The following is a 12,291-nucleotide window of genomic DNA, read 5'->3' on the forward strand; positions in this document are numbered from 1 at the left end:
AAGAACATATAGCATAAGAAACTTAGTAGCTGTGGTTCTCAGGGTTCAAAAACCTTAAGAAGGGTACACGTTTTTTAAATTTTAGATACTTGTTCATGGGATATTTCAGAACATCCCTTCTGCATTTTTACATTGATATTAGGATTGTATGTACTTTGAAAATGATTCAAAAGAGGTATGTCAGAATGCCTTAAGAACAGCATCCCTTTAAAGCAGCCATGACATTTTTGAGACTAGCATGGAAGCCTGAAACAAGACATGGTTGCTTTAAAGAGCTGCTGTGATCCTCTACATTCTGAAGTACTACTTTCTTGAATCATTTTTGAAGCATGCACAGCCCTACTGTTCACTTTTACTAGAACTTTCTGGGCTTCTGGGTTAAGCATTAGGCCTGGTTAGTTTTTTGATGTGATACTACCAGAGGATACCAGAGTTGTAGACTAGACCGGTAACTAAAAATAAATAAATAAATCTAGAGATAGACAATTGCATACACCTTCCATATTGCTGCTAGGAAAGCTACATGGACATGTCATCAGAAGGAGCTGAAGCTGAATCAAAGGGATGAAAAAAAAAAAAAGGACTGTCACTGCATTTCACCAAACACAGAGATACAATTGAACTGTGCAATACTAACTGTTAAGATCTGGTTCATTATTGAAAGGCTAAGTGACCAATTACCACCGGCTACTCTTTGTCACTGTCAGGTGCAGGTTGAACACTTCAAAGACTTTAGGCTGTTCATCTATTTTTTTGACAACTCGCCAAAATCTGGTATTTAATCTTCTGCCTATTGTAAAACTGTCACTGCTTTTTGCTCTTTGTTTTTTTATACTGGATTTATGTTTACATAATGTTGTTATTATCCAACTTTTACTTTACTTTACCTTTTTTATTTTATTTATCAAATTTGTCACCACCCATCTCCTCCCACCAGAGGGACTCTGGGCAGTTTTTGTCTCCCCGTTCTTTTTTCTGAAAACCACAATCATAAAGATTTCTTTGAATGGCTTCTCAGGGCATAGCCATTATCATTACTTTTGGGGAATATAATATGTCTCTTTCTCAAGGCTATTTATTTTTACTTAGGTTTATATCCTACCTTTCTTCCCAGACTTTGAGGCAGTTTACTTGGGATCTCCAATATATGCCCACCATGACAACCCCATGCGATAGGGCTGAGCTGAGAGAGTAAGTTGCCCAAAGGATAGACTTGAACCTGGCTAATGTATGATAATTATGCTAACAACATATTCTGAACCCAAACAAGACATTACCTGCGTGTAACACCAGCTTTCAGCCACAGGCCCACTGGACATCTCTCCAGATGGTGAAGGAGTGGGGACCCTTGACATCCCCACTTTATGGCACTCTTTTTCAGTATAAAGGCAGCAATTTAGCTGTCAGTATCCTTCCTTTAAACATCAGGACAGAAGCAAAGAATTACCACTATTTCACAGTATTATTAATCTACATTTTCTATCTAAAACCCAAAGAAGATGATAAAGAAGTGAACAAAATACTGAGATAAAGAACTATATTTTTCTTCTCCTTTCCCCAAGGATTTTTATTTTTATAAAAAACTGAAAAAGGGGGAAGGCGGAGTATGAAATTTATCCTAAAAGTCTTTTAATGATACATAAAAGTATTAAAAGGTGAAGGAAACTGGTCTACATTTAGAAATATATTGCATAAAAAAATAGATTAACATGCTAAAGGGCAGAAAAGCTTGACTCAATACAGGGAAAATAGCAGTTTTTATAAGCCCATAAACTTGGTAAAAGATTAAAAAATAAAAACTAAGAAGGAGTAAAAACTACTGACAATAATAGTGCTTCACATTAAGAAAATAAGAACATATAGACAATGGTTCATGCAGTAAAATGTATTCTGAGTCTTATTTTTTCCACTAAGATTTAGAGAATGCTTTTGATAGGTTTCATACAGTAAGATCAAATTCTAGAAGACATAATTTCCTTTGTTTTACATATTTACTATATGTTGATGTTTTTTGTTTTTTCATTACTTGTTGGTTTCTCCTAAGCAAAAAAGAGGTGCTATATTATTATATTTTGAATCCTGATAATTTAATTTAGTGTCACCTTTTATGTACCTATATTTTAAAAAAATTCCTCTTTAAAATAAACTTTAAATAAGTCAGTGAAAAATGCCAATAGCAACTATTGGAAAAGCTTTTTTTCCCCAAGTCAGATATCAAACAGCAATTGCTGCTGCTTACCTATGTACTTAATTGATAGTGGATACCTTACCTTTATTTATTTCATTTATTCATATGCCTCCCAAACTTCCAGGTGGTTTACAAACATAAAATTCATTAGAATGCCATAAAATCCCATGAAACACAGACATTATCAGACCTGAGTCAACAGGATAAAATCTTAAACAAAAACAGAACCCAGCTTTGCTACTACAATTCAAAATGGTGCCTAACAGGCTGGTTTCAACCACCTTGCAGAAGGCTGAAAGCAAAGGGGCCTGATGCATCCCAGGGGGGTTCCAACTTGGTAGACAGAACACTATCAAGAGAGATTTGCTAAATCAGTAGACCTGTACTACACTAGAGGACATCCTGAATTCATTCTTCTCAAAGGGAAGGACTTAAATACTTAAGACCTATAGGGATCAAAGATAATGAAGGACTGTCTTATGATTCTTACTAACCAAAACCAAACACACAGTCGTTGCATTTAGTAAGGAGGAAAAGGGCTGTGTCATGATCAAAAGAGGAAACTTTCCATTTCTCCCAACCCAGGCAGACAAGTGCAATTAATTTCAAGCCTGTAAATGAGGGGGGCAGCTGTGCAAAGAAATTTCTCAATGCATTAAAGCAGCCATATCCTTTGCAAGGCTCATTTAGCTAGTCTGAAAGCTTGGGGGCAGATTTCTGGTGGGATCACCAGCAAAGAGGTTGTACGCGCACACACCGCTGGAGACAGTTGGGCACTTTTGTGCATTTTTTTTTGATGCAGTTTTAACACTTCACACTTCACACAGGGGTGCTTCATCTGGCTTAACATGCTTTGTGAAGCACCCTTCTGAATGCTTTGAACAGCCCTAATATTAATTTGCATATTCGTATTTAGCCTTGTGAGAGAAGAAAGGTTCATTCAAAGTCTACTAAAGACTTCTGATAGAGGCCAAAGATGTTTGTCCCCCACAGTCCCCCACACTCTTTCAGGAAACACAGTGAGTCTCAAGAGCAAATCTTCAGAGACCGCACAGGATAGGGAAGCTGGAAAAAGTCACCTTCTTCCTTTCCACATGGGAAATGTTTTTCCTAGCAAGAGGAAACCCTTGATCCAAACAGGGATTTGGCTACACACAGCTTTGTCTAGAAAGTTCCAGTGATTCCATTCAAAAACACTGAGACATCCATAAAAAGCAGACAAAAACAATGTTGTTGCTTGCCTTTTGAAACGTTTGGCATGACATTTTTCCAAAGATGTTTACCCTGGCTTAATAACAACTAGATAATTAGAACAATGCTAAGTTACTGTCTGTCATAAATCACGTTAGAAAGGATAATACAACTATGTCCAACATTACGGATTACATAAAAAAAAAACCTTGACAAATGCACGTATACTAACATTGACTGCTTTACAGCAGAAAAGCAGGTATTCAGTTAATATTAGACATGATAAACAAATATTTTCCTCCAACATGGCTTTCTAGATTAAAATTCCACGTCTGTGGAAACTCTAAACTCTAAAAAGTCATTTAAATACTAGACAGCTTTAAAGGAAAAGTTATTGAAGCATTAAAACTACAAACTTTTTTCCCTAGGAGAATCCATCAGAATTAATCATTTTTGCCTTAAAATGTCTGATAGCTGTATTAAGCTCTAAAATATGACTATAATGTGTTTTACCTTAGCAGGTATCAGAAAATTGAGACAGACTAAAATTGGAGCTGTTTCTCTTAAGATAAGGATAAGCAAGAAGTTTAAGTATGGCAGTAAGTAAATAGGTTAATACAGATTGTGAATATGTGATCCCAGTATCCTGCAGGACAAAATACTGATAAAAGAGAGGGTGGGGCTGATTTGAAAATAAAGATTTTAAGGAACAGTAATTATAAAATAAATTTGATTATTAAATATTAAAAGAAAATCAAGCAGCTGCACATACGAACAACATTCAAGGGGTTTTATCACTATATCATATATGTTAAAATTAAAACAATCAGCGAAAGGTAAAGAGAAGCTACTGCTCCTTCAAGGTTCATGTAAAGCCAGAAGCAAAAAACCTTCATTATTTGTTAACAACAAATGGAGAGAGAATTGCAGCGTATCTCTCCACCAATGGCTAAATCTCTTGTACATTGTTCTTTTCCTCTTTCTTTTAGAATTTACCTAAAAACATTCATTAAACGTTCATGAAAATATTCATTAAAAATATCTGTGAAAATTTTTCATAGAAGTTCCTTGCAAACATGGAGCTGCTGCATACCTAAGTCTACTAACAGAATGAAAATAGTGGCACAATCCCTGGAGTAGATTTACAATGAAAAGTTCAATTTTAGATGAATCAGTACAGCTCATAACTAAAAGACAGAAATGGTAGGAATAGTCTAAGAAAAACTTGAGTATCAAATGTTAGAAGTATTTGTAGTTAATACCAAGCCTGTTTCCTACGGCCTATAGTAGTTGTCAGCCAAGTCCATTCATCTTTCAAGGAGAAGGGAAAAGAGTCAAGGACATCTGATTCCTGCTCAAATAAATCACAAGGACAGGTGTGTCCTAATTTAAGATTAGAAGACAATGACCACTTACTAGTCATAGTGCAAGGATAACCCTGATGGAAGCGCTGTTCAATATTTCAACTCTGCTATACCAATTGAGTAAGAGCTAGACTGAGATAACATTCTTTTCTGGATTGTTGAACAGATAAAGACTACTGATGGTTAAGTTGCTCTAATAATGGTTACTTATAATTCTGTCCTAAGACAGCTGTAAAGGATAAAATGTAAAGCTGTCAACTGGCAAACATTTAGTTATGATGAAAATATGTTCCTTGAAATGTCTATGAAATACAGATATTTATCAGACAAAACACTGTTTGTAGTCTGAGATACTTGTACAACCATAGCATAATAACATATTGCTGCTTTAATCTGTTTTAAAATAATTGCTGCTTTAAAAATCTGGGCAATAAAATCGTTTGAATTTGGAAGGAGGCAGAGCAAAGAGAGAATGAAAGATAAAAGAATTAGTGATTATAAGCGTTATCAATTAATTAAGTATACTTACATCAACACCTGTTAGATTCATTATTCTGCTACAGTTAGATTTAAGTTAAACTTGCATTTCCTAACATCCCTATCCCTGGGGCTGATTTTGAAGTTCAGGAGGGTGGTAAGAGCTAAGGGGGAATGGGGGGCATTGAAAAGCATATAATCGTATTTGGTAGTAAGGTTAAACAAGTAATCTTTCCTAATTTACAGTCTCTCATTTCACAGCTGTAAATAGGGATGCATTTGATTTATACATCAGAACTTATAAAGAATTTGATTAAGATTGTGAACATTGTAAAAACATGGTAAGATTTACTAAAATACCAAACCATTTTAACCATAAAATGAGAAAACTCGGATAACGGTATATTTACCCTCTACTTGTCTCCAAGTAAGTTTTTGTAATCAGATTTTCTATTTTTTTATGGTACAGGTAGTCCTCAGGTTACAACAGCAATTGGGACCGGGATTGCCATCACTAAGCAATGTGGTCATAAAGCAAGACATCACATCGCTTAGCAATGGCAATCCCAGCACGCCTAGTTGCTGTTATAACCACAGGATGGTATGGGCTGTCAAGCAGGAAGAGGCAGGAGTCCCAGGTAAGGAGTGCAGGGGATGGGGGGGGGGGGGTGCTGTGGGCGGGCACTGGGGAGTGCAGGCAGACTGGCAAGGGGAGCAGGTGGGCAACAAGTAGGCAAGGGGGCAGGCGGGCAGTAAGCAGGCCTTGGGAAGTGCAGGCCTGCAGAAGTCTGCAAGCAGACCAGCAAGAGCAGCGGGCAGACTGGGAAGGACAGTGAGTGGGCCCTGGGAACTGCAGGCAGTCTGGCAAAGGCAGCATGTGGGCCAGCAAAGGTAATGTGTAGGCGCTGGGAAATGTGGGCCAGCAGGGGGTGCTATGGAGTACAAGATCCCTGGGATCTCATACTCCGTAATGGGTCTCCTCAGAAGACAAAGTGGCAGGAGCGACTTATGGGAGCAACTTGAGACCTTCCCTGCTGGCTTCCCCATTGACTTTGCTTTGGAAGGTCACAAGTGGTGATCATGTGACTGTGGGGATGCTGTGACGGCTGCAACTTGGTAGACCATTTGCAAGTCCCCCTCATTTAGTGCCATTGTAATTTTGAATGGTCACTGAATGAGTGGTCATAAGTTGAGGCCTACCTTACTTACCTTGATAACAACAACAACAACAATAAACTTCATTAGTAACAGTCTAGTGATATCACTAGTGCATGGGGATTTGAACCCCGATCTTCACAGTCTTATTCCACTGTTCCAATTACCAGAGCATAAAGTCGGACACTCCTGTTAAAAGAAATAGCTACTGGGGAGAATTAAGAGTCATATGTCCTGTATGTGCATAATATTTCATCATCATTTGTAAGATCTACTTCATATATTGTAATGCAGTTGAGAAACGTACGAAGTTATTAGCACAGCCCCACAGAATTGGAACTGATAAGGACTAATGTATCAGAGATGTTCAAATTTAACTTGGCAAGCAAATCCTCAGGAATTAAGTATGTAGGTAATACCTAACTGTCTCCATCTGCCAGCTTCTCAGTCTGCTCTGGAGGAAGCAGATAGAAGGAGCGGAAAGAGAAGACAAAGGGACGTTCCCTTTCTGTTACATTAGACATCTGATCTCTAACATTGTTATTAAATTAAATCTTTTTTTAAAAAAGCAGCTCACATGCAATTATGGTGAACTTTAAACAGAAAAAGAAATTTGAAAGTGAATCTAAATAGTATATGTTTCATGACAGGAATTATGTTCTATTCAAAACAATTTTATAATCCCCAGACTATTAGCAACTTAAGAAGTTTCTTCTGAAGACATGCCAACTATATATGGAAGAAATGTGCCCATTTTTCTTACATAAAGAAAACAGACCAACAATATCAGAAAGACCTTAATTTCTAGAGTTTATAAAGTCCATTACAATGATAATAATAAATAGTGTGGAGAATTTGTAGGATTGAAACAGATGGAACAAAAGAGCAATTGACTGATTATGTGCCCTCAAGTCATCGTCAACTCTTAAGTGACCACATAGACTTTCTCCAGGACAATGTGTCCCCAATCTGGCCACGTGGATCTCTAACAGTGCATCCAGCACCACTGCAGTCAAGCCCATCCACCTTGCTGCTGGTCATCCTCAACTTCTGTTTCCTTCCAGCTTTCCCAGGATTATAGACCGATCAAGGGAGCTAGGTGTCCAAAATATGACAATTCAAACGTGAAATAAGAACTCTCAATTGAATTGTTCTATGATCCATTTGCTTATTTTTTGGCTATCCATGGTATTCTTAAGAACCTTTCTTAAAGTCCAATTTTCACTTCCACAGAGTGTCACAGAGAAAACCACTTCCTGCATGATTCTGATCTTTGTAGATATAGATAAGTCATGGCACCAAAATTTCTTTTCTAAGGTCTCTATTGTTACCTCACCACGTGTAGTGGCAACACAGAAGATCATTGTATTTTGAGGAGTTTAAGTGACATATTTTGATTTTTCTCCTTCATACGAAGAAGCTTAGGGTTTATTTTGAGTTACACTAATGTTTAGCTGGCTTGTTGTTTATTTCTGTTTGAAATGTGGGGGAGAAGAGAAAACCCCAAGATTGCTTTTGTTAAGCACTAGCTCATCTGTATAGTTTCCCAGGCTCTTGGATTAAGCAGGTGCCCCAGACCCTGGGAACTATCCAGTCAAGGTCAGATCCTGCAGCCTCTGTACCATGGAAACAGGGTCACAGGGTTTTAGGGCCAGACTTCGATAAAAACCTGATGATTGCCTCTTCAGTTGGGAAGCTTCTGCACAGAGCTGAGTGCTGGGTGCCATTGAAATTGAGCCGCCCTGGGGTATCTCCGCTGTCTTTATTAAGCGGCTCCTGACAGCCTATGGGAGATTGGGTATCAACTTGCTTGGTATGTTATGATTTTTCTTTCTTTATGCTGTACTTTTTATGCTTCTGTTTAATCTGACTAAACTGTGTTTCTGTTTAAATTTGTTTGCTTAAATTTATAATAAAGCTTAAAATCTCTTTATTCACTGGTATGCTTATTGTCTCTGGATCTAAAAGAACCAATTGTCTGGACACCTGATCACTGCTTGGACATTTGGGAGAACACCATGTGGTAATATGTAGTGTATTTCTTGACTGCTGGTTCCTTTACTGTTGATAGTCACCAAAAAAGACAGAAGTTACCTATCACTTCAGTATCTTCATTGTCAATTCTAAAGCTGGTTGCTGCTGATTCCTCTTTTGTTGCTTGCCATATTTCTGTAGATATTTCATTAATTCCTGTAGCCTTCAGACTTGGTGAAAGCCTGGGTGCTGATCTAACCTTTTATTAGAAATTTATATTAGATTTATATTAGAGGTTCTTTTAAGTATTTTTAATTTTAAGCATCTTCTAAGGTATCTTGGATGTTGACAACTCTACCATATAGAGTTTCAGTATATTCCTTCCATTTTTCTTTGATCTTTGAATCAGTTACTATCTGTCCTTTAGTATCCTTTAGCATATCAGTCTAAGGTTGGAACCTCCTTTTGAGTTCAGAGATTTTTTTTAACACAGTCTTTGTTTTTCCATTTCTATTTCCATCTTCAATGTCTTTACAGATTGGAACAGATGGAACAAAAGGGCAATTACCCATCAGTTTGAGACATGCTATATGGTTCCACAGTAAAAAACACTTTACAATTTTAATGAACCCTTCTTTTCAAGTAATTTATCCAATACAAACCAATTACACCAGATATAAAACTAAATTTATATGTGTTTCCATCCAGTTTATATAACTGTAACATCAATAACAAAGTAATTCCCAGTAACCGTATCTTCTTCAGAAAACCAACAGTTAAGATGGTACCACAATGTCCTACAATTATTTTGTGATAGAAATGATACCTAGGCAATTTCAGCTCCTCCAGGCGATACACCTAAAAAGGCACTGATTAGAAACATTTCCTTATTTCTACAGTGATCCTAAATCTGATTCCTTCAAGAAGTATTGGACTGAAGCTCCCTTCATTTCTAGATAGGATGATTATAAGGTCCCTGAACACCCTCTTGGAGATATTCCAATTTATCTACTGTCTTTATATGAATTGAGAAATAGTAATTTAACATTTTGATTTCAGCCAAAACGTTTACTTACATACTTTTCCCACCTCTTCCTATTTCCCTAGAATACAGACTGGCAATTTTGTTAACTTGACATTTGTCTCTGTATATTTGCCTCTGTAAGATAAATAGTTTTATTTATTTTAATTGTGGTTTCTATACCAGGATCCCTGGACAACAAATCACAATCTGAAACCAGCCAGCTTTCAAATGTTTGCATTTCTCATTATTTCCAGATCTGCAATTCTGGTTTAGTAATACTTCTGGAAGTCTACTCCAATTTTTCATTCAGCTACCAAACTCCAAAGTAACGACAAGTGAAACAAAACTGTACACGGCTTGGCAAGTCTAACTGGTGCTTTTTTCAGATCTTCCTTTCCTGTGCACTTCCTTGTTAACCAGCCCTCCTCAATCTGCAGCAGATATGCAAGGAAAGCAAATTTAAAGGAACTACTTGATATTTTGCAAATATCTTGTAATTCATGTTTAAAACAAAACTCATTTTTACATTTTCATGGAAAACCACTCTAAGGTAGCATATCACACTGCCCTCTGCTCTTCTATATTTAAACATTTTTTTTTTCACATTTATTTATTCATTTGTTAGAATTATATCCCATTTTTCATTCAGGAGCTCAAGGTGATACATACAGTGCTCCCTCCCATTCCCCACACAGTCCTATGAGCAGATTGGGCTAAGCGAGTGACTGGTCTAACATCACCCAGTGAAATTCCATGGCTTGAGGGTAGACTTAAACTTAGGTTCTCTGATGCAAGTCGAACACCACAACCACTACACCAGACTCTTTAATTTCTCCTATTAGGAAAGCCATACTTGGGATAATGATGATGGACCCTAAGAATATTAACACCATGTGACACTGAATTATCATATTTATTTGAGTAATTTGTACACTCTTACAGTCTTAGACTCCAGGCTTCCTACGATTTTAAAACAATTAAAATGACATAACAGATATAAGTTATTTCTGCTGCTGTCCCCTCATTAAAAATCTTTTTCTCCAAGTGTTTTATGGAAGAAAACTGTTTTTACCACTTTCTTAAAGGACAGGAGAGTGGGGGCTAACCTGACTTCAGGGGGCAAACTGTAACACAGCAAGGAGATTGTCACTGAGAAAGCCTACCTTCCATCCCCATCCACTTTGATCTTTCAAGGAGTAGGTGCCTGTAAAATCTTCTCCTGGCTACACTGCACAAATTGTAGGGTGAACAAACTGTCCCCCAAGAAGACAGTCCTGAAAGTAGCAAGGGCCCAAGCTAGAAAGGGATTTATAGGTAATCACCGGCACCTTGAATTGGCCCAGAAGCCTATTGGTAACCAGTGCACCTGTCCAAAATAAGGGATAGTCTGCTGAACCAGCTAGCACTGGTCAGCAAACAGAAAACTGCATTCTGTACAAACTGCAGCTTCTAAGTCCCACATAAATGAACTACAGTAGTCTGAGAGAATGACAAGGCCACGGGTCACTGTCTTTTGAACCTCCTGGTCTATGAAAGAGCACAACTGGTGGATCAGGCTAAGCTGGCCAAAGGCTTTCTGGCCATGGTTTCCACCTGTTGCTTTAGCAGAAGCCAGGAAAACCCACAGACTGTACACCTGCTGTTCCAGGGAAGTGCAACCCCATGTAGAGCAACAGATGGAATATCCATGGAAACAGAAGGTTTCTGTACCAACAGTAACTCTCTGTTGCTCATATCCAATGAGTCTGTTTCACCCTATCCAGGACTCAGAGCCTTGAAGCACTGGATAAGGACTTCTACCACATCTCCTGCTCACTCTAGGATAGAGATATAAAGTTGGTTATCATCAGTATATTGATAGTATCTAATCCCAATAGATGAATGACCTCCCCAGTAGTGTCATGTAGATATTGAATAATATGGGATAGGGGGCTGAACCTTGGGGAACTGTGAGAACTTTCATTCTCTGGCATGTTAAATTCTGAGAACACTATTCTAAATTCACCGTTATTTGAATATATATTTTTAACTAAAGAAATTGTTAGTAGATATTTTAAGTTACTTTCTAGAAATTATTTGTAGCTTGAATGTTGGTGTTTCAGGAGAATATATAGAGTTTTTACTATTTTTTGTTCTAGCAAATGGGATTCAAATTATGCATTTTCAAATTAAAAAGAAAAGCAAGAATATGAAAGAGAAGAGATTCTCTTGAATTCTTACTATACTCTGTAAGCATGGAGATATACTTAAATAGAATAAATAATAACAAAATAATTGCATTATTTTGAAATTTTGTTGTATACTGGTCAGCCCATAATTACCATTCATTACCTGAAGCTGAAATTTATCATGCAATTTTTTCCTTCTATTGTTCTTCCTTCTAGTTCCATTTTACAGGTAGTCCTCGTTTAGCTACCATAACTGGGACCAGCAGCTCTGTTGTTAAGCAAAGTGGTCACTAAGTGGGAAATCACATGGTTGTGACTCTACTTTCCTTTTCCCCACTCCCCCACCCTTTGGAATGCTCACCCAGTGCTGGGACAATTAACAAAAAGGAAATTAATGTTTGTATTTTCAGTCATTGGAGAGGAAGGGATTACAAAAGAGTAAGTAGGCACACAATATGGAATACACTGGCTGTTTGCGTAGCACGCTCGTGGCTTTCCAGCCCTGAGTGTGCTTGGGGCTGCCACCACTACTATATTCTTTTCAAGTTGTATTCCCTATTGTGTGCCTGCTTACTCTCTTGTAATCCCTTCCTCTCCAATCTCTCTGCTCTGCAAGGGGGAGAAAAAAGAAAAACAAAAGGTCAGGCACAGGACAACGCATACTGTCTGTAATGGTGATCATGTGACTGAGGGATGCTGCAAAAGTAATAAATGCAGGCATTGGTCATTATTTTTCCAGCACTGTTGTAA

The 12,291-nt window shown here is 37.6% G+C and overlaps 1 protein-coding gene across 1 annotated transcript in view; it reads right to left on the reverse strand.

Annotated features, from left to right (window-relative positions):
• The window catches only part of SPOPL (speckle type BTB/POZ protein like), a 45,408-nt gene that overhangs the window by 17,414 nt on the left and 15,703 nt on the right, over nt 1–12,291 (reverse strand). Inside the window, exon 2 of the mRNA XM_063318400.1 lies at nt 1,278–1,415. Coding sequence (XP_063174470.1) covers nt 1,278–1,355 — 78 coding nt within the window. The 5' untranslated portion in view covers nt 1,356–1,415. The remainder of the gene's footprint in view (nt 1–1,277; nt 1,416–12,291) is intronic.

Source organism: Candoia aspera, chromosome 1 (genome assembly GCF_035149785.1).
Source record: "Candoia aspera isolate rCanAsp1 chromosome 1, rCanAsp1.hap2, whole genome shotgun sequence".
NCBI classification, from domain to species: domain Eukaryota; kingdom Metazoa; phylum Chordata; class Lepidosauria; order Squamata; family Boidae; genus Candoia; species Candoia aspera.